The 25582-nt window shown below is 38.1% G+C and overlaps 1 protein-coding gene across 3 annotated transcripts in view; it reads left to right on the top strand.

Annotated features, from left to right (window-relative positions):
• The window catches only part of LOC309389255 (putative oxidoreductase ZK1290.5), an 84567-nt gene extending 59470 nt beyond the window's left edge, over positions 1-25097 (top strand). The window contains exons 6-8 of one of the 3 annotated variants that reach the window (XM_081947398.1): positions 754-813; positions 9588-9690; positions 24506-25097. In XM_081947398.1, coding sequence (XP_081803524.1) covers positions 754-813; positions 9588-9683 — 156 coding nt within the window. In that variant the 3' untranslated portion in view covers positions 9684-9690; positions 24506-25097. Of the gene's footprint in view, positions 1-753; positions 814-2999; positions 3184-9587; positions 9691-24505 lie in introns of those variants that run through there. The other 2 variants (XM_081947397.1, XM_081947399.1) reach the window with 2 other exon arrangements.
• The last annotated feature ends 485 nt before the right edge of the window (positions 25098-25582 follow it).

Raw genomic sequence — 25582 nt, 5'->3', positions numbered from 1 at the left:
AGGAGAAAGTAACTGAGATTGGTGAAACTTCATTGGGGCTTCATTCCCATGTATTTAAATAACCAAGAAATCATAAAATGTCTCAGGTGGAGATAGGACCTAAGAAAACTGAGGAAGAATTATTAATCGACCATGAACATTTTGGCATACTACAGGATCAGAAGAATACTATATAGTTTTGAACACACTCACACTCATATGCACACTCTCTCACTCTTACTTTCTCACAAAGTTGAATTAATTGCAAATAAATAGGGTAGTAAAACTGTCTTAGCTAGACATGATCTACACTTAAAGATTAATCCACAAGGTCCTGTATGCCTTACAATAGATACCTCAACAGTCAAAGCACCAATATTTCTTAAAGATATATTATCCATCTAAAAAAATTTATAGCATTAAATTTTGGTACCTCACAAACACCAAAGTTACTATCTGTGTTTTTCTGTTTTGTGTATAAATACTTATAACTTCATTCTTCCAAAGAATTATGAGGTAATAAGTTTAAGCATTTGACTCTACTTATTGAAATAGCAGATGAGGTCCTCAAATGACAAAACGTTTTCTATAAAATATGTGCCTGTACGTAAAAATGTAACCTGTCACAGAAAGGCATGTTTTGTGGCTAAACATGCGTGTAACCCATCATAAGGATATGATTTATTGACAAATTGCACTAAATTATTTCTCTTTTCTTTTTAAAAAACATTAGATCCTTGCTTCCATCAGTAATGATTTTATTTTTTCTTCTAGAATGGCATAGTCACCATTCCAAAATCTACAAAACCAGAGAGAGTACAAGAAAACTGTCAGGTAAAGACCAGATCCGTTTCTGCCAAGTGTACTTAGCACCAAATATTTAACATGTAGCACTAATTGTTTTTCTTTTTAGCTTACACAATTTTGAATAACACTATTTCTGTAAAACTAAATTTCGCCAAATTAATCCAAATTAAATTATTTTAAGACAATGTGTGAAAGATCTAAAAATGTTTGGCACATGTAGTAAGAAATCATTTAATTAGAATAAGTAGCTGCTTGGCCTGAACTATGAAAAGTGACAGCATAATAGCAAAGCCTTAAAGAAGTGGATTAAAACTATGTGAGTTAGGCACCAAAGAGAGTTGAGTGTGTAGTGTTAAGGTTTCAACCTTAAAGAGGTTAAGCGACTTTTTTTATACTCCTGAACAATTAAACCCCAAATAAAAGAGATTTAAAACTGCTAGTGAGAAGCTTTTAAAAGAAAAAGTGCAAAAAGATTTACCGTATTTTTCAGAGTATAAGACGCACCTTTTTTCCTCTAAAAAAGAGGCTGAAAATCTGGGTGCGTCTTATACACCAAATACAGCATTTGAGAACAAACTGCAAAAGAAATTAAATGCTTACAAGTAACTTTAATCAACATTAACATGAATTGGTCTTGTCTAGCTATAACTTCATTTTATTTTCAGAGCATAGGATACATTAGTATAATTTTGGAAAGAAATGTAATAATTAAATACATAAATATCATATATTTCTAATACATAAAATTTGTATTTTATGAAATGTTTTGGCTCTTGGCAAAGTTTGATTCTTCACAAAGAAAACCTTATATCAATGGAAAAAAATCTCCTCCCAATATTATGGAATAGATTCAGGATATGCTCTTTGATCTGTTTTTGAGAACTTTTCTATTTTCTAAAAATGAAAAGATGAAGCAATCTATTTTACATTGTCATTCTAGATTTAATGACAAGTTTAAGGGCTGAATTAATCCCATGTTGATACTAAATGGCTATTATATGGATTTTTAAAATTATTTTTCTTTTTGTGTTATTTTTAATTTATTATAACTGCAATATATGTAATATATTTTAAATTTTATAATTACTGTATTCACTTGTGGAGTTGTTCGCATTTCACTATTTAAAAAAATAACTTAAAATATTAACCCAAATTTAGTCATTGTTGAAGTTGATGTCATTGTGAGTTTATGAAAAGTAATCTCTTACCAAGTATCTGTGAGAAGAATGGATAGAGTAGTAACTACTGAAAGGACTGTGGTAAAGATCTATCCATGAAGTGATAGTTAGACGTTTCTGGGGAGGATAATTTCTTTATTTGTGGACATCAAGGTATAATTAATGAAAAATAAGTCTCTGTGATTTCCAGCAGAATTTGGATTAGAGATCTTGGAAGTCAAATACAGTTAGCTAGACAAGAAGTTAATGTTGAGAATAGTTAAGATAGCATTTTCAAAAAGTCTTTCATATATAATACTAGCTAGGGAGTCAATGCATCAATGCATCAAATAGTGATGTCAGAAAAAAGAATTCATTTGGCCAAATGGTTAAAATTTTTTAAAAGGCATTAAAATATCCACAGTGTTGTTGTTTTTTAAAATGAAGTGGTGCTGGCAAAATTTCATCAAAAAGTATATTTGACGAAGTTCTCTGCAGTTACAAATTTAGGTTATTATCTAATTCCAAAAACTTCAAATCCCGATAGAAGTTGGAGTATTCTTATTAAAATAAAATCTGACTCCAATAAATCCAAAGATTAGATAAGGAGTCTGATGAAAAATTAAGAACTAATGAGAATACTATCATACATTAATTTGAAATCTATCAAAAAATCCATCTCCACCCATCCAAACTCCGTAATTCTGAGATGGAGCAAGAAATGTGGAAAACAGTCAAAAATGAGATAAACATCAGTAACTTTAGCATCCACACACTTTCTAGAGAAATATATGTTGTTGGTTCTAAAAGAAGCACTTCTAAAAGGAGGCAATTCTGCTTTCACTTCTGTACTTTCATGTACCCATAAACATGTCCCAGGAATTCTCTAGAAGATAATACTGCAGATGATACTTTGAGAGGAAACGGGCAAATATAAGGGGTACAGTTCCATAATTTAAGCAGATTTCCCCACACATGAACAGCATTTCTATGTGTAATAAATGACTTCACTTTTGAATAGTCACAAGACTGACCAATCTTTGTTCATCTACACAGGAACACTGGCTACAGTCCTATTACATTCAATAATTGTGTAAGTGGATAGCTGCCCAGAAGGTCTAAAAGCTTCATTGAACTTCTAAAGGAGGGAACATTCTTCTCAAACGAAGGGGTGTTAAAAACAAGTTAAAGGGAAAAATCAGAAGGATAAAGATTATTCAACATTATTTAAAGCCAAAATAACAGAGTTCTAGGAAAAGCAAATAAGGAATATTAGTACTCAGGCTAACTCTGATCTTGGCATCTTCCAAAAGCTGGTAAAAATAAAATTCTTTTGGAGAGCATTTAATTTTTGGATTTTTAAAAAAGTTTCTCGGTTTTTATTACTTTTATTGTGCCATGGATATTTTTAGCATGGTCAGTAAGGCCACCAACAATCCTGTGTAATTTTGACAAGGTATACATTTAATAGAAAAGATAACAATATGATAAAAATAACCTAAATTATCACTAGATAAACGTAGTCAGTGGTGCTGGGGGATTGTAATTCAAAGTGAGAAGCTTTTGTGGTAGTCTACTAATATGTTTCAAGATTTAAAAGTAGGACAGAAAGGAGAGGAAAACCACAGGAAAACAAAGAATTCATTCACAGGTAGATTCACTTACGATCATTCATTTAGCCACAGTCTGGAGTTGCAATGGCCTTGGAAATGTTGCTTTACTGGCCATAGAGCACTTCTGGCCATCATAAAACATTGCACTGCTACTCCCATAGTCATGTTATTGTGATCTGGGCACTTGGCAACATGTTATGACTGATTGCCAAGCACCCTAAGTTCATGTGATTGCCATTTGCAATATTCTCTGCCAGTTTTCCCAGAAAGTCAATGGGAAAACCGGCAGAACTCCCTTTTGTCTCTGTGGGCTGGCTGAAAGAGCTGCCTACTGAGGGGAACTGAACTCTACGCATGGAGGGGAACTGAATTCCTTTGGCAGGGTGCAGAAATGGGAGCTCAAATCCTGAGCTCGGTTCCTGTATCCCACAAAAAAAAATCCTTCCGTGCAGAGAGGAGAGCTGAAATTCTTTGGCTGGCAGCTCTTTCAGACAGTCCACAGAGATGAGAAGGACCCAAAATCCAAGGAAAGAATGGAGAGGCAGTGTGGTAAGGTAAGAAGCATGGGGTGCCTCAAGGCATGTGGCGCAGCCGCAGCCACATGTGAGTGTCTCTTTGTTGAAGGGCTGAAAATCCTCCTTGGATTTCAGCTGGGAGGATTTTCAGCTCTTGAACAGAGCCTTCCAGGGTCTCCCCCACCCCACGAGGCACCCCACTCTCCTTATGTGGGACTCAGTTTGCTTAATGATCTGCAAGATCACTTAACCGGAACCTAGAGTGTCGGATTGCGGTTGTTGAGCAAAATAGCTGTGTAGGCAGTCACGTGATGTCTTCCATAAAAACTGCTTCACTAAATGTCCTAGACTCCAGTGCTAACTGTGGTTATAAATTGAGTACTGTATTGTTGAGTACTGTGGAAAAGGTTTACCCCTGAACCCATTTTTTTCAGGAAAAGCATCTTGAAGAACATGAGATTGTAATCCCAATTTGATAGTCTGATTCATTGTACACTTGGAAATCAATTTATATTTTCATGAAAATGCAAAGAATCATGACATGGTTCCAAAACTGATATTCATATTTCAAACTAGTAAGGATTAGATAGTATATTTACATACAGTTTAAAAAAGCTTATAGATCAATGCATACTTGATCTAATGAAAATATAGAAACTGGCATCAAAATGAGCACTTTCTTAAGATGGTTGCTAATATAATAACTGATCACAAAGCCTTTAGCTTAATTCTGTAGCGGCTGAATTGCATCAGAAGCAATGTAGAGAAAGAAACTTCTACTGTGCCTATTGGATCATGAAGGTTTTCTGATGATTCAGTAGTATTAGGAATATATGAGGAATTTTTACCATTAAATAAGATATGGGTTTCTTAGAGAATTAATACTGGAATCAATTAAAGTTGAATTACAGTATTTTTGGAGTATAAGATGCACCGGAGTATAAAACGCACCCAGGTTATGAAAAGGCAATTTTTTAAAAAAAGTAGGTAGATAGATAGAGGGAGAGAAAGGGAGAGAAAGAGAGAGAAAAAGTAGGTAGGTAGGGAGAGAGAGAGAGTAGGTAGGTAGGTAGGTAGGTAGAGGGATAGAAAGAGAGAAATAGAGAGAGATGGAGAGAGAGAAATACAGAGAGAAAAAGTAGGTAGGTAGGGAGAGAGAGAGTAGGTAGGTTGGTAGGTAGAGGGATAGAGAGAGAAAAATGGAGAGAAATACAGTAGATAGATAGGGGGAGAGAGAGAGTGAGAGTGAGAGTGAGAGTAGGTATGTAGGTATATAGGTAGAGGGGTAGAGAGAGAGAGAAAGAGAGAGAGAAATACAGTAGGTAGATAGGGAGAGAGAGAGAAAGTAGGTAGGAAGGTAGGTAGATGTTTCTAGGTATATTTATCCATGTGCTAGAGAAGGAAATAGTTGACAACCTGTAGCGCCTAAAACTTTGTTTCTGCTGGGAAAAGCACTTGATCAATGTAATTCTCATCAACCAATCTTAATTAAACAGCTTTCCGAAAGGGGGGAAAAAGTTTTTGCACTCTGCAAACCCACTCAAAACGTCCCGTTTTTTGCAAAAACGAGCCCCCTTTTTTAAAAAAAGGCATGAAAAGCCCTGGGGGGGGCTTGCAGAGTGCTCCTGGGAGGGTTGGGAGGGGGTGAAAAACGAGCAAACAAAGGCCCGTTTTTTGCAAAAATGGGCCGTTGTTTTGTCAAAGAAATTGCATGCATAGCCTTATGGAGGCTTATAGAGTGCTGCTGGGGGCTGGGGGGGGGGCAAAAATGGCCCATTTTTTGCTCATTTCTGCCCTCCCCAGCCTCCAGGAGCTGTCTGAAAGCCCCCATAAGGCTATGCACAGCCATTTTGGTGAAGGGGCAGGACTTCAGGAGGCAAGGAAATGCTGTATTCGGTGTATAAGACGCACCCAGATTTTCAGCCTCTTTTTAGAGGAAAAAAGGTGCGTCTTATACTCCAAAAATGTGGTAGTTATAAATGACCTGGAGTTGGGGTGAATAATGAAGAATGAGTTTTGAAAATGAAAAGTTACTGAAAACTGTGCAGAGATTTTAAGATCTTCTAGTATACAAAGGAAGTTTTTTAAAGTAAGTATATATTGGAGGCAAGGGACGCGGCGGCTCAGGGGCTAAGACGCTGAGCTTGTCGATCAGAAAGTCGGCAGTTCGACGGTTTGAATCCCTAGTGCCGGGTAAGGGAGTGAGCTTCCATTACCTGTCCCAGCTTCTGCCAACCTAGTAGTTTGAAAGCACGTAAAAATTGCAAGTAGAAAAATTAGGAACCACCTTTGGTGGGAAGGTAACAACGTTCCGTGCGCCTTTGGCATTTAGTCATGCCGGCCACATGACCACAGAGACGTCTTTGGACAGCACTGGCTCTTTAGATTTGAAACTGAGATGAGCAACGCCCCCTAGAGTCAGGAACGATTAGCACCTATATGCGAGGGGAACCTTTACCTATGTTGGAGGTGAAGATATATGAAATAGAACTGCAAATAACATAATTATTTTTATATAAATGCTCAAGTTGTATTCAATATATGGTGAACTCTTCTGTCATATCAGTTTTTAAAAAAGGAAAGCAAGCAGGGAATACACAGATGACAATTTATTATAAAATTGTTTCATTGTTTCTGTATTGTTTTTATAGCTTTTTTTACATATATACTCAGACAACTGATCAGTAAAAAAATGATATTATATTGAAGAGTTGCCCTGCTAAGTGATGAAAGGAGTCATGAGGAATATGAGGACAGGTCCTTGGTTGCCATGACAGCCATGTACTTCTGAATTGCTTTAGGTCCCTCACCAAGAGAAGGCAGATAGAAATCCTCCGTTTTCAACTTCATTCTCAGCCCAGCATTGCTGCAGTTTCTTATAGCACACAACTCCCAGCTTCACACTGCATCCCAAATAGCATCCCTACACCTCCTACTTACTTCAAGAACTCCATTTCAGCCACCAAACCTAGCTAATAAAACTGTAGCTTCTTTCCATATCTTCTAATCTCCTCTGGTTATCAATTACTTCTGAAATTCATTGCTCGAAGATACGGTGATCACCATACCCTTCAGTAAGCTCCCAAATCAGCTCTGGCACAAAGAAGTGGAAAAGCCAATCTTTTGTTAAAACCGCCTCTTGCCAGTTAAAAATGAAAACCACTCTAGTTGATTATTTTCCAACCGAAACATCTTAGGCTCAGGGTCCTTGTATTGTTGAATTATGCTAAATTGACCCAGAGTGAGTGGGATGAATGAGAATGATGCATTGTTGCTAACACCATAAAAGGCTTAGAGGGACTTTTCAAGAATGTATATATGTGTAATGCAGAAACTGTATCTGACGTTGCTGGCTCGGCCTTCATCTATGCCTACAACTTACAGGAACTCCCTAGCTCCTTAGGGAGCAGGCAAGGAAAGAGGGGGAGGCAGACGAGGAAATGGCCTTTGATTCTGTGACATCTACTCATTTTCTACAGTTCCCTCTTCCATGCCTGTCCTTACATTTGATAAACTCTAGGGAAGAGATCTTGGTCTATCCTCCCAGGAAAAAAGAATTAGCAGAGCTACGTGCCAACTGCTGTGTTCCAGGAGCTAAGCATACATAGCTCAGACTCAGGGGTGGGTTCCTGCCAGTTCTAACCTCTTTTATAGAAGAGGTTCCACAAATCTACAGTGCCATTTAGAACCAGTTCCAGCTCCCTCCCCCTGCCCGTCTGCACATCATCAAGATGAAGAGCGAGAGGAGGAATTCTGGGAGTTGATGTCCACAAGCCTTAAAGCTGTCAAGTTTGAACACGCCTGGGGTTTTTTTTCTAAAGGGTTAGGGGTGCAAGGGTCTTGTAACTTGACAGCTTTAAGACTTGCATGCTTCAATGCCCGAGTTCCTGAGCCAAAATGACTGGAGGAGGAATTCTGGGAGTTGAAGTCCACAAGTCTTAAAGCTGTCAAGTTTGAACACCCCTGGGTTTTTTTTTCTAAAGGGTTAGGGGTACAAGGGCCTTGTAACTTGACAGCTTTAAGACTTGCGTGCTTCAAATGCCCGAGTTTCTGAGCCAACATTTTGGTTGCTCAGCAAGAGCATTGTTAAGTGAGATTTACCACATTTTACAAGTTGGCCATGCCCACTGTTATACCCTCTTCCATGGCCAGTTGTTCTTGGTGGCCGTGGATGCGTATTTGCGCTGGGTGGAGGTCGTTCTCATGGCGTCCACCACAGCAGAGAGTACCATCAGGGCGTTGCGACGCCTCTTTGCCACACACGGGTTGCCGGACATCCACAACCTGACAACCGGCAACAGCCAAGCCGCGCCTGATTGGCTAAGAAGCGGCTTAGCTGAGCGCGGGCTGTTTGGGCCGTTCTCATTGGCTGCCCTGCTTGACAGTTCCGTATAAATAGCTGTCAAGCAGGGAGGGTGCTGAAGTTGCTGTACATAGTTCTGATTGCTGTTTGTTGCCAATAAACCGTTTGCGTTCCCTCAGAAGTGCCTCGCCTCATTCCTTCGACCAATCTACTAAACTCACCCAGTCACATAACTGCCAAGCCACTCCCACACAGTCACATGGCTGGCAAGCCACTCCCACCCGGGCACATGGCGGCAAGCCACTCGCATAAAGCAGGCCAGGCCTACAGAAGAGGTTCTAAAAAATTTGAAACCCACCACTGCTCAGTTTCTGTGTTACGAGAAGAGATAACTATTTGGCCTGGCCAAGAGAAAAGAGACAGTTTTCTTTAAAACAAAGCAAAACAAAAATTCCCAGCCAGGGAAACCCCTCTGGCCCAGAATCTCTAGTCATTATCAGCAATCTCTCTCAGTTAACTCACCAATTTTCTTAGGAAAGAGGCCTCAAAGGAAGAGTTACATTTCATTTTTCTTTTGTTCTCAACTTCATTCTTTGTTCTTGTCCACATTCTTTTGACATGATTATTGAAGATTTTCAGAAAACTGCAATACAGGAGGGCAGAGGATATCCAGCAACATAGATCATGAAGTTAGGGTTTTGAACTTAAGAAATTATATGTACTTGTGGAAAAGCGTAAGGACATTAGTCTTCTTCCTCACAAACTAAGCCACAATCAGTTAGTGTATTTAAAGAAAGATGTAGCAAACATATTCTCCTGTGCCACTATAAACAAATCAGTTTAGTAATCAAGGAAACAAACCTGTCACATTATATAATTATATATAATTATTATATAATTAAAGTCAATTTTTCCCAATTAAATAAAGACTGGTCACTTTAAACCGGCCTTGGTTTCTTGTATTTGTGTTGGAGTAGTATTGCCGGCAAACTTAGCAATGCTGCTATCTAGGTTTGAATGTAGTTATAGTCACATTTTAAAGGGATTGATTGAACAAATGGAGGAATGCTTTTCTAACTCATTGGCTGCTTTGGCTTCAGAGAGAAAGCCTTGCATCAAAACAACAATTAGGCATGCTGGTTATCTTTAAGTAGCAGATATGCTTAGTGTTGCCTATGTATACACTCCATTAATCTCTATGCATTCTCCTTAGGTCTTTGATTTTTCACTAGACTTTGATGATGTTGCACTACTAAATGGAATGCATGATGGGAGACATGTTTCCTGGGATCCAACCTCAGTTGTTTAAGTGCAAGGTTTGTCTGATTTCTTATTGCAAGTACTGGGCAAATTATTTATTAGGCCTTTTCACCCTTTGCAATTCTTGCCAAATTACAGAGAACATAGAACTTCTGTGATCAGCCCATATCTTCTGTTTCATCCATACTACCTTTGCCTACAAGCTTATACATATCGGGGACGGGGAGGGGGAGGTTTGAGGCATGTCCCTGCTAGAGAAGCATAATTTTTTTCAATTTCATCTACAATTGTGCTCTAAATTTCATAGGGAGCATACGGTACATGTTTATAAGTGCTTTATAGCGACTGAATTCTTAGGTTCCCTGATTTTCTTTTTTCATGCTGTGTTTTGATTTATTTCTTTGGTTTACATCCAAAACATTTAAAATAAATAGTTAAATATAAATTTGGTTATATTGGGATAACAATGCCCCTTCTTAGTTTTTGAAAACAAAAAAAACAAACAAACAGCCCTGTGAGGTAGGTTGGAGTAAGAATGGCCAAGGGAGGTCTACTGTTGTGTCTCCAACACTTTAAATTGCACTTCCTCGTGTTTCTTTACTTGGACCAGTTTAATATATAGTAAAATCAACTACATCTTGCCTAGTAGTGCCTACATTAAATGGAAACCATCTTAAATGGCAGTAACTTTCCTTTCTGTTTTTTTGTCCATAGGGTTAGTCCACTTTTATGCAGACTTTTACTATTTTAAATATTTGATTCATCTTCTCCTTATCTCATTTCTTCCATTACTCTTCCTTCTTGGTATACTATTTTCTTTCTGTTGCTTTCTCCTTACTAATTAATTATTATTAGTAATTGTTTCATCTATACTAATGATTAATATCTTTGGTGAGAGAGAAGTTCCCTGAATGTGGGCTCCTGCACGAGTCAGAAAGCTAATCAGACTAAACCTCTTATCCCCGTGACTAACCTGGATTGGATCCTGCATTAATTACTTTTAAAAACATTTTTCTCTGTCATTTTCTTTTAGCTTTAAATTCTTCTTTTCCTACAAGCATTCTTAATTTTAATCTAATTTTTAAAATGTTAGTGTTATATTAATTGGGTTTGTTTTTTGGATTGTTTCTAATTTCCTCTTAACTTTTGTAATATGTGTTTTTTAATGCTGTAGGCCGCCCTGAGTCCGTTGGGAGAAGGGCGGCATATAAATCCAATAAAACAAACAAAACAAACAAACAATTCTCTTTCTGCATGACATTTTTGTGTTATGAGCCTCCAGTTATGCAGTTTTGCAGTTCTTCCAGTTTAATATGGGGTGTTTTCAGTGTAGCGACTGGTGAATTCCCCACGGTCCTTTCTCCTTTGACCAGCATTTTTTACCTCCATCTAACTAGGACTGTGATGGCGAACCTATGGCACCCGTGCCCGAAGTGGCACGCGGATCCATGTCGCCTGGCACGCAGGGTGCCAGAAACTCTTCTGGGTTTCTGGCGTGCATGCACACACAACAATCAGCTGGCCTTTGTGCGTGCAGCAGTGCCAGAAGCCGGAAGAGCTGATCTTCCATTTTCCGGCGTGAGAGAGCTGATCGGCACATGCGCATGCACGCCAGTAACCAGAAGTTCTTTTTCCGCTGCACGCAAGTCCCCTAGGCAGCTCCTCTTCCTGTTTACTGCCCAGACAAGCATGCATATCCCTTTTTGGCACTTAGTGCCGAAAAGGTTCACCATCACTGAACTAGGATTTTGCATATATATATATGTATGTATGTATGTATGTGTATGTATGTATGTATGTATATGTATGTATATGTATATATGTGTGTGTGTCTATCTGCTAATTCTGTCAGAGTGAAGGCATCTCTGACAGGTTCATGTGGCCAACAACGTTCTGTGGCCATGAATAAGCAGAAAGTTGAACTATCAAGCTGTACTCTTGGATTATTTTCCCTACATAGCCCAACATAAGAGATGTTTAATGAAATATGTCCTTTTTAATTTGTTTCGGTTTCATATCTCACTTGCCAGACAACAAGCAGAAGATAATTAATTTTTTTTCTAGATAAAAGATAAGCAAGAGCAGTTTGTCATGATACTGATTCAGTAGCCAGGATAATAATGTTCTCCACTGCTCTTTGTCTCATCTTGGCTTCACTCCTGATTGACACCAGAAATGAAGACTAGAATGTAGGATTTTTATTTGGGAAAGTAGCTTATTTACTATTAAAATTGATGACTCCCTGAACATGGTTCAAAGTTATACATAATAGCAAACCCTACTTTGTCCCTTCTCTCAACTAATATTGATCCCACTTTTTCCTTGCTCATTGGCAACTAAGTTTTCTATCATATGTACTCTAAGACACAGGTGTCAAACTCGATTGTGTCACATGATGTATTGCGACATATCACGACGTTTTTTGCCTTTGCGGAGCCGGGGTAGGAATGCCTGCAGGTGACGCATCTGGCCTGTGGACCGCTAGTTTGACACCCCTGCTGCAAGTGGTTGACTCTGCAAACCACTTAGAGAGGGCTGTAAAGCACTATGAAGCAGTATATAAATCTGACCAAGCTGCATTCAAGGTATATGGGCATCTATAACTTTTAAGAATTATGCCAGCAGGTCTCTCTCCCGCTCCCTCTCTTCTCTACAAAAAGTGACAATTGAAAATATTGTCTAGAAATTGCAAGATATTTTACCAATCCCAAGAAAGATAGCAGTCTTAGATTTATACTGAATATTCATAATCTAAATTACTTCTTGAAGACTTTTGGTCTGGAATCTGCTAGTGTCTCTAAACTGTGAGTCCATGGCTATCACTTTGCATTTCATTTGAGCCAGATCATTTTATTGCTTTACTTTTTTCGCAATACCTCAGCAATAATGGGTGTCTGGAGGCAAGTTGTTCTACTGATTAATTGTTCTAACTGTCAAGAAATTCCTCCTCAGTTCTAAGTTGTTTCTCTCCTTGATTAGTTTCCACCCATTGCTTCTTGTCCTACCCTCAGGTGCTTTCGAGAATAGCTTGACTCCCTCTTCTTTGTGGCAGCTCCTGATATATTGGAACACTGCTATCATGTCTCCCCTAGTCCTTCTTTTCATTAAACTAGACATACCCAGTGCCTGCAACCATTCTTCATATGTTTTAGCCTCCAGTCCCCTAATGATTATCTAGACCCGCGCCAGTCCGGCTTTCGCCCTGGGCACAGCACGGAGACGGCCTTGGTCGCGTTGGTGGATGATCTCTGGAGGGCCAGAGATAGGGGTTGTTCCTCTATCCTGGTCCTATTAGACCTCTCGGCGGCTTTTGATACCATCGACCATGGTATCTTGTTGCACCGACTGGAGGGGTTGGGGGTCGGGGGCACCGTTTTACGGTGGTTCGGCTCCTACCTTTCCGGCCGGACGCAACGTGTGTTGACAGGGGAGCAGAGGTCGACTCTAAGCCCCCTTACCTGTGGGGTGCCACAGGGGTCGGTCCTCTCGCCGCTCCTGTTCAACACATATATGAAGCCGCTGGGTGAGATCATCCGTGGTTTCGGGGTGGGATACCATCTGTACGCTGATGATACTCAGCTGTACATCTCCACCCCGAACCACCCCAACGAGGCCGTCGAAGTGATGTCCCGGTGTGTGGAAGCCGTACGGGTCTGGATGGATGACAACCGACTCAAGCTCAACCCCTCCAAGACGGAGTGGCTGTGGGTTCCGGCCCCCCGGTTCAACCAGTTAATTCCATCTCTGGCCATCGGGGGCGTACAACTTGCCCCGGTGGAGCGGGCGCGAAATTTGGGCGTCCTCCTGGATGCTCGGCTGTCCATGGATGACCATGTGACGGCCGTGGCAAGGGGGGCGTTCCACCAGGTTCGCCTGGTGCGCCAATTGCGCCCCCTATTGGACCGGGATGCCTTGCGCACAGTCACTCATGCGCTGGTGACGTATCGCCTGGACTACTGTAACGCTCTCTACATGGGGCTTCCCTTGAAATGCACTCGGAGACTACAGTTGGTCCAGAACGTGGCCGCGCGGGTAATTATGGGGAGTACAAGGTACTCCCATGTGACACCTTTCCTGCGCGAGCTGCACTGGCTCCCTGTGGTCTACCGGGTGCGTTTCAAGGTCTTGATAACGATCTTTAAAGCGCTCCATGGCTCAGGACCTAGCTACTTACGGGATCGTATCATGCCCCATACATCCCTGCGACCAATTCGCTCGCACAGAGAGGGACTCCTCCAGGTGCCGTCCACCAGACAATGTCGGGGGGCGGCGTCTAGGAGCAGAGCCTTCTCTGTTGCGGGCCCAGCCCTGTGGAATGACCTTCCCCCGGATATTAGGACCACCTCTGACCTCTGCGCCTTCCGGATAAAGCTCAAGATCCACCTATTCCAAGTAGCCGGCCTGGCTCAACCATAGTTCGTTCACACTGCTCCTGACGGGTTTTTTAATTTTGTGGTTTTTGGAATTTTATTAGGGGATTTTAAATTGTGTTTTTAATTGTCTTTATTCATCTGCCTACCTCCTCCATGTACACGTATTCGTTTATTTTGTGTGTGTATTGTCCATATTGTATTTTATGTGTCTTTTATTGTACGCCGCCCCGAGTCCTTCGGGAGAGGGTGCGGCTAAGAAATAAATATTATTATTATTATTATTATTATTATTATTATTATTATTATTATTATTATTATTATTATTATCATCTTTGTTGCTCTTCTCTGCACTCTTTCTAGAATCTCCACAACTTTTTTACATCGTGACGACCAAAACTAAATGCAGTATTCCAAGTGTGGACTTACCAAAGCATTATGAAGTGGTATTAACACTTCACGTGATCTTGATTTTATCCCTCTGTTTATGCAGCCTAGAACTGGGTTGGCTTTTTTGGCAGCTGCTGCACACTGCTGGCTCACATTTAAATGGTTGTCCACTAGGATTCCAAGATCCCTCTCATAGTTACTACTATTGAACAAGGTACCACATATACTGTACCTGTGCATTTTGTTTTTCTTGTCTAAATGTAGAACTTTACTTAGTTCTATAATATGCAGAGAACATGGGGAATTGCTCCAATATTTTTTTACATTTTAGATTTCGTAAAGTCTCTGCAGGTGCCTCACAAATGTGGTTTTTCAAAAAACTCCATTTATCTATCTCCAGTTCTTGTGATTTTTGCAATTCCAGAATTTAGAGTTTTTAAAAAAGGGATACACACCAATATACGATGTGAAACACCTACATGCAGGTTTATAGTATTCAGGAAGAATGAAAAAGTGCAACAGGAGGAAGGAGGGGTTGAAACAGGCAGGAAAATATTAGAGACGCCAGAGAACTTGCTAATAGTATCATATCTATCTTAGCAGGCCTTTTTCCTAATTGGCTACAGCTATTTCACCTGAATATATAGACTGTCGTTAGATATAGTTTCAGATAAATTTACATTTATTTATTCTGTCATAAAACTTCTCAACATACATACATAGTTGGGGGCATCTTGAGAGAAAACGTTATCAACATCACGATGTGTTATATTTCAAGTTTCACTAAAAGCTAGTTTAGCTTTTTTTTACTCAGTGTGAATGTAGGATCAAATATAGTAGTGCTCTTGGAACCTTATTTAAAAGCATATATTAATAGTGGTTTATAATACAATTGATTTTTAGAAAGCTCTATTCGATTATCAACTTGGTATTTGGTAAGTAGTCACATTGGCCTGATATTTTAGGAGTTCCTGTGTCCAGAAGAATATGGAAAGTCTGACTGTGATTTATATTGTTTTAGGACTTCCTGGAGCAGTTTTCCCACTGCTGTGCTGTTTTAGTCGTATCACAAAAAAACATATTCCTTGCTTTTTATCAACACCCAGCTTGCAGTGGGTTGGTATTGTTTGTCGCTGAAGCTTTTTACCACAGACTTCAGAGACTTCCCCCCCCTTGATTACACTTTCCAGAAGATTCTGTCAGCATTTCAAACAAAGTTCAAGATTGTCTCTTGACATATATATGTATTCATGTTTTAAGAGAGAACTTTATGATTAAATTCATTTCTCCTCCCTCTTCTTTCTCTTTCAGTGTATCTTAAACTAATCTTCATATTATATTTATGCATAATATTGAGCTAGGATGTTTAACCATGCTGTTTTAACCAATAAACCATAGTTGCCAATTTCCCTCATTATTCTATGCCAAACGGAACCATTATGTGATTGCAGGCTTAGCTTGGACTCACTTAAATCATTCATTTAAATACAGCAGTGTGCAAAACAGACCAAGAAATGTGGTAATTTATGGTCAGGATTGGCCCCCAAGAAACCCAACCTTCTTGGATTACTTACCTTATACCAGTCAGCCAGAAAAGGAGGTTACTTTTCACTGTATGAACAAAGATTATAGTTAATATAGTAACTCTGTAGAATGTGGCTTTTCTGGGGATTCCATCGCTAATAAATAGAGAATTTAAAAAAAAAATAGGCAGCTGGTCAGCTTTTACAAAGGAGGCTGGGGCACTGGCTAAGATAGTGAGGATTATACACTCAAGAATGATCTACATAGCAATTAGCTGTTGACAAATAAAATTACTTAACAACATGTGTTCATGTACTGTATTTACATTTTGAGTTTCGAGATATAGAAAGATATTTACCTTGAAAGGGGTTATGGCATGTCCTTAAAAGCTTTTTCTGCTTGGGTCTAGCCATAATTGATAACTATGGTCAAGGTCTCTAGCCTTCTCCAATTGAATGTTCTAGAAGAAATAGATTATTGGATTCTTTTCAGTCAGGTTTCAGCAACTGGATTTACTGTCAACTATTTTGATAGTGAAAGGGATAGTACTGCCCCAAGAAACCAATCCTTGGATATGAGTATTCTTGTCTCAAAACTATTGCTAGATGATTAAATGGAGGCTTTGCCCCATTCCAGTTGGTGCACCTATTGCTGCCTACCTGGAGTGGTAAGAGAAGCTCCCAACCAAAACTCACAGGCTCATTGTTACCCAAATGGATTACTATGTGCTGTTTATATGGACTTGTAACCTACAGTTGACGCATAACCCAGAAGTTTGTTTATTGGGTCAAGGAACATATTACCCCACTGTTTTGAGCCTTAGATAACTTGTGAACTATATTGTGGACTGCCAAGTGTCTTTTAATTGTAACAATATAAAAATTAAATGAACCAAGAAACATGCAACATGGAGAGTGATTGATTGATTTTCTTTGGAGAGTGACTAAGAAGACACTGTTTATGTAGCCACCATAAACCACCATTTGTAGTAGCATTGAAACTTTGCACAACAAACTGCAGTACATATTAATTCAGATTTCTAAATGCATGCATGACCTGTGGAACTCTGGCCTTATTGTCTCAGAATATATTCATTGATGGATTTAGAACATGAGCATATTCTTCAGGTTTAGGTATTTACTCAGTTAAAGATCCCATCTCTATTCTTGCAACGTAAGAGGTGATGTGGCTACTCCACTGTTGCTTTTATGTTTCAGGCCAGTATTAAGTATATTTTAAAGAGGGATATAAATGTGGCATATTTGTGTACCTATACGTGCTAATTCAGCAAGGAAATTATGTGAGAGGCTCCTTTGCTAGTACACTTCCCTTCAATTACTGAAAGTAACAGTTGTGCTTAACGATTTCTTCTTCCTAGGTTCCATTTTGTTCTCGGCACAAATGCTGCCTCCATATATTTATTGTGAGTAAAACCATTTAAGGCATACACATACAGACCTCCCCTATGAAACAAGTCCTTTTGTAGCACAATTGATCTCTTTCAGAAGTGGGTGAGAGGGCTTAAGGGCACAAAATGAAATAACTCTATAGAACATGATGCTGTGGAGTGGGTATTAGAAAGTTGAAATGTTACAGTCTACTCATTTGGAAAGTTTATCTGAGAAGCTGTTTGGCCTACCCCATAGAGCAGGGGTGGGGGAACCATGCCCCTTTTATGACCTTTGGACTTCAACTCCCAGAATTCTTGAGCCAGCATGGCTAGCTCAGGAATTGAAGTCCACAAATCATAAGGGGGCATAGTTCCCCACCTTTGCCATAGAGCAAAGATGCCCAACTCAGAACCCCCAAGTTACACACACCCTTCCCCCTACCCCTGATAAAACTTCCCAACACCTACTCAAACATGCAACCTGATCCTAACTTTTAATCTGAATGAAGGAACAGAATATTAGATTCATTGAACTTGTCATTATTTCCTTTGAATTTGATTACATTTTTAAATTACTGTAAGCTATTGAATTACAGATAGTTCTTAATATATGACCAGTTTCTTTAAATTGTTCATAATTACGACGAACCTGGAAAAAAGTACTTAAACCTGGTCTTGAAGTTACAACCAACCTTGTGGTCATGTGATCACATTTTAGCTGCTTGGCAATTGGCTCACATTTAGGATCGGTTGCAATTGTCTGCAGTCATGTGATTGCATTTTGTAACTTCTTTTGCTATTTTGCAGCAAAAATGCCAATTGGATAAGCTGATTTCAGATTTACAGCCACATGATTTGCTTAATGACTGCAGTGATTTGCTTAACAACCATTGTAAAAACAATTGTAAAATCAAGGGCATTTATATAGTCAGTTGATTTACAAATGTAGACTTACACATAACATCCCAGGCTCAATTGTAGTCTTATCTGTATGAAGTTGCCAGTTGCTATTTAGATCATCTAAATTGAGGATGTTAATCTTCAATGCAGGAACTCTGATTAATGTACACATATATAGCTAAACATATACATACAAATTTTGAATTTAAACTCCAATTTTCAAGCATCCTGTGGTGGCGCGTTAACCATGGTGGCGTAGTGGTTAGAATGCAGTATTTCAGGCAATCTCACTATTTCCTGCCAGGAGTTCGATTCTGACCATTTCAAGGTTGACTCAGCCTTCCGTCCTTCTCAGGTTGGTAAAATGAGGACCCAAATTGTTGGGAAAAATATGTTGACTCTGTAAACTGCTTAGACAGAGCTGTAAAGCATTGTGAAGTGGTATATAAGTCTAAGTACTGTTGCTGCTATTGCTATCCCAGACAGATGGCTATCTTAACCTTCACTTGAATATATCTATTGATGTGTTCATTGGAAAACCTGATGCCCACCATTTTTAAATTACCATTCTCACAAGAACAACCTAGCATGACCAGTGGTTGGGGACCATAGGTTTGGTAATTCAAAACATCTGGAGAATGCCATAGTTGCTAATCACTATTCTAAGTAATCTGAAAGAGAGTGTTAAACAAATAAAAGAGGAAGAACAGAGTTCCCCACCTCTATTAAAAGTTTCATATAGTGCTGCTTTTCAAGATACGCACGAGCAGTATGAAATCCCAATTGTGTTAGAAGCAAAAATACACTGCCAAGGGAGCCAGATGTTTTAAAAGACAATTCTAAATATGCAGATTAAGACAATTCTAAATATGCAGATTAAAAAACAACCTCCACCATGTTTTCTGTTAACAGAGCACCTATCATTCAGTGATGAAGATTATTTTATTACATATGACATACAAATATTATTCCCATATAAAATCAATTTCAGCTTCATTCTAGCCATACATATTTCAAATGTGGGTTGATATTTATCCTGAGGCTACCTACATAAGCTGTAATTTTATGTATATCTGTTTATAGCCTTCAAATGTTGATATAAATAAAACAAATGGCACGCATCTGAGTAAACTTTCAAAGGCAGGCATGTTTACATTTGGTGAATCTATTTTCTTCAGAGCAATTAACAACACTGAAATATTCCATGCCATCTAAATCAGGCGTGTCCAACCCGCAGACCACATTCGTTCCTAGACACCTAGTAATGCCACCCCACAAGATAATAAAAATATTCTTTTTAAAGGAAGTTTGTATTTATATCATTAACTATATTGTATATTTTGTACGCAACTCAAGACAATTCGTCTTCACTCAATGAAGCCAAAAGGTTGGACAACCACGATCTAAATTAAAAGCATTAATATTTTTAATGTGTTCATCTCATATTTCCTGATGCATGCTTGCTTAGCATTGAAGAGGGGTTTCATTTTGCACAACTTTTTGAAGACCTGAAGCCCCTTTCTTTTATTTCATTGTTCTACAATTTGGCAAAGAGATTCAGGGACTCCCAGGAATGGGTCATAAGAAATAAGTGAAGTCACATTTTTCTGAAAAACTCCATGGTAAAATCCCAAAGATAGGGGTGCCACAAAAAATAATTTGGGATACTCATTCCTGTTTAGAAGAAAATACCTTCTCAGGGGCCCCTTTAATATTCCTGAGAGACAGACAGAGTACGAAAGCGATTATTCAGTATCTCATAGGAGCTAGTTGAACCATTCATTCATGTATGTACTTCAGATCTTTGGATGCTCTTTTCTTTGAATCTAAATTTTTGAATTTAGATCTTCCAAATATGAAGCTTTGCTTCTTAATTCCAAAATGTGGAGGTTGGCTTGTGTTATTCCATTTATGGACATACTGTTTTATATTAGTGAACTGACTATCATAATACATTTGTGGCAGAAAATTCTACAGGACTATTACAAAATATTTTGTGTTGACTTGGTACAGACTTCCATTCATACTGCTGGCTTCCACCATGACTTGGCCTCTAAAAATGGCATTTTTCAATTGGTGAATTGATCTACCATGAACAACAGTTAGAGTATCTTCTTTTTCACATTTCTCAGATTGCAGGCTGTTTAGTTTGTTCTGATGGTACTATTAAGTGTGGAGCCAGACTTAATCTCTATTGCCCGATGCCCATCCTTTATTTCTATAGTAGTTTTGCAGCTTATGATTATAAGACAAACCAGTTTTTTTATTACAATATGAAGGGACTTTGATGTTTTCTGAGGATGGAAAAGTCAAATTATGAGTGAATGGTGAGTATTTTTATAATATTGATGCTTTAGTACCAATAACTACATTCTGATTCAAATTACACCCCCTTCCCACAGCCAACTTAACATTAGATCTGTCAATCCTTCAGTCTTTTGTATGGGATAAATTTTCTAAGAGCCTATCTTCCGAGTGATAATTACAATAATCAGTGGTAAATGGCACATTTCTCTCTCGGGTTGGATGAGAACATCCCATATTTATCATCCTTTTCAAAGGCAGGGTATTTGAGGGTGTATCCTGGCAATTGCAAAGGGAATTATTTGAAAGGGTTTGGGTGGCCTGGTCTTTCCAGTTGTAGCACAGCAGCTTCTCCCCCCCCCCCTTTTTTTTTTAAAAAAACTCAATATAAAAACTCAGGTGTTGGATTAATATGGTTTTTTCCCTCTGGAATGTCTGATATCATTTCATTTCAGAGCATATGAAAATACAAGAAATAGTAACAATCTTTTGACCAAAGCCTGTTTTTTTAACCATCTATGGCAGCAGGATTAACAGAATTTTTCAAGGGAAGGGAAAAAGAAGTGATTCCATCAGACCTAGTTCCTATGAATTTCGGAATAATATTTTTTTCCCGAGTCAAATTCCAATTCAGTGACATCCACAGAGGGGTCAAAGCAGACAAAATAGTGGGTGGAGCAGCACTCTTCTTTGTTGTGGATGTAACACTGATATACATACAAAAGTAGTAAAGTTTGGATTGCGGTGTTTCGAGTTCCAGGAGAAGAGTTTTGGGATGCCCAAAATTTTGAACCAGAAGTTTTTCCGGGAGTTTTTCTTTCAATTCCTTGGTTTAACTCTATTTTTTACTTGTTTGTTTCCATCTAAACGAAACTGAGGTAGCAAAATTAAATAAATCAGCTGAGTGTAATTGATGCACACATAGGGCTCTTCTTTGGTTTTGCACATAGGGAAACTAGAAGATTCATTACATCTTAATCATGATACTTGGAACAGAAATCACAATTATGCAGAGCCCTGAAATCTGATGGCAAGGCTGCCTTCTTCGAATACTGAAGTGAAAATATCACAAATTTTCACAAATATCACGGTAATGGCAATGATTTTGAAAGAAGAAAAGAGCAAAATCAGTTTTTAAAAGTGAATGGGAAGAATGTGGCTCTTTTCTGAGGCTGTCCACCCAGAGTTTTCTGTTCCCATTTGGATCTTAAATTTCTCCTCCTTATTTTTATGTGGCCTGTTCTTTTCACCTCCATCTTTGCTGCATCTCCCCCCCTCCTCCACCCACATCTTGATGAAATGTAGCTCAGACCCTTGGTTGAACAAAAAAAAAAAAACCAAACAAAAAAAAAACACCAATGGTGGCTTTAAAATGCACACGTAAGGGATTTCTAACCAAGCTCACATATGATTGCAGAGAGTTGAAGATGCTCCGGTCCCTTTCCTTGCCCACAACTGAGGCTAGAAGATAATTATGTCACTGCTACATAGTCAGTAAACAGGCTGCAGTAATTATAAGTTCAGAAGCCCTCAGAGTCAAAATATATGTGTTACTGGTCTGATATGCTCTGGTAAATATCAGTCTGTTTCCTTTTAAAGTGGTACAATGATGTTATGTTGACAGGAAAGCTAGTGACAACTCTCTTTCGAAAGCTCTGTTCCTAGATGAAAATTGTTTTGTGGATGTATAAACAAAGCCTGCCCGTGGTCAAAACGTTTTGTACTATCTGCCAAAAATGAGCCTGTTTTATTTTCAGATGACTCCTGCTTTACTCTGGAAGGCTCCAATGAAGGCAGCTGCTTTGGGAAAATCAGGTTCTTGAATATGCTTCTCAGGCTTCTGGAAAATTCAGTACTTCTGAGAGAAAAATTGAATTTATTCCCATAGAGTTGTGTGAAATATCTGAGGAAACCTTCCTTTATCTTTCCACTATTTTCTCTTTTGATATCTCATTTGGGGAATTAAAACAGGTATCTGGCATTCATCAAAAGTCCTCTCAAAAGGCTCTAGGTCTGAATGGAGCTGGATTTAGAAGGATAGCTGTTGTACTAGTATCACTAATTTTCGAGAGCTCAATCAAAACAGACACATTAGAATCAGTGATTAGATTTTTAACACTTTATTTTCATGTATCATTAGTATGGGGGCTTCATTTGTTCATATGTGTGTCTGCGTAAAATTGTATTAAAACTTTTCAGTGAGATACACATTATAATACAAATAAGAAAGAAAAGAGAAAAAGAAAAAAAGAGAAACCAAAAAGTGCAAAAAAAGAGAGAGAAAAGTTAAGGAAAAATAGGAAAGCGAAAAGATACAAAGCAGCGGCTTCCAATATTTTTACAGCAGTTAAAAGTACAATTATATTTTAACCTCTCTTTCTAAAGTTACATTATAATACCCTTCTTTCTATAATCTATCACGTCTAATAATCAAAACCATAAATCACAAGTTCATTTTTTTTTCATTTTAATGCAAAATTCCCTAAAAAGTTTCTAGTACATAAATGTAAGTGTAAGTTTCAGTAAAGTAAATAGTGCCTTTTTTCTAATCAAAGAAGTTAGTTTATCCTTCTCAGAAAGAGATGGCTAATTTCACCAACTATTCCTCCCTGTTGGGTAGTGTTGAATTATTCCCTCTTGGTGCATATAGTAATCTTGCTGCCATAAACATACAGTATATTGAAATAATCTTCCATACCAGAGGCTTCATTTGTTTTTGTCATTTGAAAAGCAAATAACAGCCTTTTAGTTTTGAAGATGCCTTGCTTTAATTTCATTTTCCTACTGCTTCATTTGGATTGTAGGCTGAGGTTATTTAAGAAGGCAGATAATTAAATGTCAATCCCTAATAAGCTAATTAAAAAAACAATATTCAGATGATGCGATTTGAGTTGAACGGAGAAGTTGGAAGTATCAGCTGGCTAGATGCCAGCTTTACAATATTAACAAAAAATCATAACATTGCTTGCATCTGAATCATAATATCATGGAAGATTTCAGGTGGTAAAAGTTGCATTCAGCTAGCGCAACTTGTCATTTCATTCTTTATCACGCATCCTTTTTTAATGGAACATTTTTGGAACCTTTTTTTAAAATAGTCATTTATCTTCAATTGTATTTGAAAGATTGATGGACATTTAGTTTTTAGATGTCTTATCTTATTTTTAAGGCTCTGTTTCCCATTTGATAAACTACTGTTTATGGACCAGAGAGAAATCTCTTTAACAGCCAGCTCTTACAGGAGAGATTAATTAGGACAAGACATTTTCTCGCATGATTTTTCCTTCTAAGAATTTCTGTTTCTTTTCTTTTATAAATAACTTTCAGATCCAATTAATATAACAGCAGTATATTTAGAAAACATGTCTTCTGTAACAAATAAATTTATTTTATTTTACATACTTGATACCTTTATAATTCAAATATAAAAATACCATAATAGCAACAATACGAAAAAGGTAAGTATATCAATGGGGATTCAATGATACCTGATAACTTGAAATATTATTTAAGCTCTCATAATGCCTAAAGAAAAATGAAATAGCTTTTAAACTGAGTGTCTTTTGAGTAGGTTTGAGTGTTTCTTCTAATGGGCAGTCAGGGTTCCTGACCACTGAATTTTGGACATGACAGCCTTTTAAGATACTTGAAAACCTGTGTAAAGTTTTGCTTCCCCAGAAATGGACAGTTCTTTAATCTTACTCTGGCCTTTGATCAAATTCATTTTGAGGATTTTTGAAGCTTGGGGTAGGGGTGGGAGGAGGGAATCTATTTGCTGGAGATGAAAGTATCAAAGATCTACTCATCAGGAACAACAGCAATTTTCTGCACAGACTTCTATATCCAAGCTTGAAGGAAAAACACCTATCCTATTTCTCCAATACAAGCAATAGTAGTTTATATGCAGAACAAAAATTGATGCTGCAGTGGATTGATTGTAAAAATAATAATATAATAATATATTGAAATTATTCTTTCATTATTGATTTCCAGGTCTTTGATTTTAGGCTTGCAAAAGAAGATATGGAATTGCTTGACTCCATGAATGTCAACAGAAAGTTGGTCTATCTAACCTATCCATTATGGAAGGGATAACCCATGGAGTGGTTACAGAATAAAGTGGCTGAGAACACGATGACTTCTGGATTCTCCCAAGCTTGTCTCTCCTATTTACTTAATGCATTCAGAGCTAATGCAACTGAAGTACTTTTTGCACAAACCTATCTTATCTTATTAACAAATTATTAGGCTACTGTATCGAGTGTTCCCATTTCCAAACTCTCACTAATAGACTTTTCAGGAAGTTGTAAGTTACTCTTGAACCTAACTAGAACTGAATTTTAAAAAGTCATTGCTAAACGTAACTCAGCTGGAGCCCTGTTGGTTTTGGCTGTGTTAGAGACAATTTGGAGTTTGGAACTGTGTGGAAATGAAAATTAATGTAATTAATAATATTAATGTCTGATTAATATTTTGATCTATCTACTCTTTTTTTTGCATGGAGTTAACCAAATGAATTTCGAACCATAAATTACTATCACCCAATTGCAGTCCACTTTATTTTCAATAAACATGTTTAAACCAATGTTCCAGGAAGATTAATTCTAATCAAAACTATTGTGAGAAACTTGATACTTTAATGCCAAATTTGAACAAAGTATATAGAACTGATCAACTCTGTAGTACAATTGTGGGTTGTAGTAAGCATGGATGTGAGTACAGACAGTCCTTGATTTTGAACCATTTGTTTAGTGACTGAAATTACTACAGTACTAAAAAAGTGATTTATGACTGGTTCTCGTATTTACGACAACCCCAATATTCCCAGTCATGTGATCAAAATTCAGGTACTTGGCAGTTGGCATGTATTTATAACAGTTGTAGTATCCCGAGTACTTGTGATTGGCTTTTTCCAACCGGCTTCCAACAAACAAAGTTAGTGGGGGAAAGTGGATTCACATAACAACTGTATGATTCACTAAATAACTGTAGAAATTCACTTAACCGTGTCAAAAAAAGATTGTATAATCGGGCATGACTCATTCAACAAACAACTTGCTAAGCAACAGA

The sequence above is a fragment of the Natrix helvetica genome (assembly GCF_964273705.1).
Source record: "Natrix helvetica genome assembly, chromosome: 3".
NCBI lineage: Eukaryota > Metazoa > Chordata > Lepidosauria > Squamata > Natricidae > Natrix > Natrix helvetica.
The sequence above is the reverse complement of the archived record's forward strand: the minus strand, read 5'-3'. Positions and strand labels throughout refer to the sequence as shown.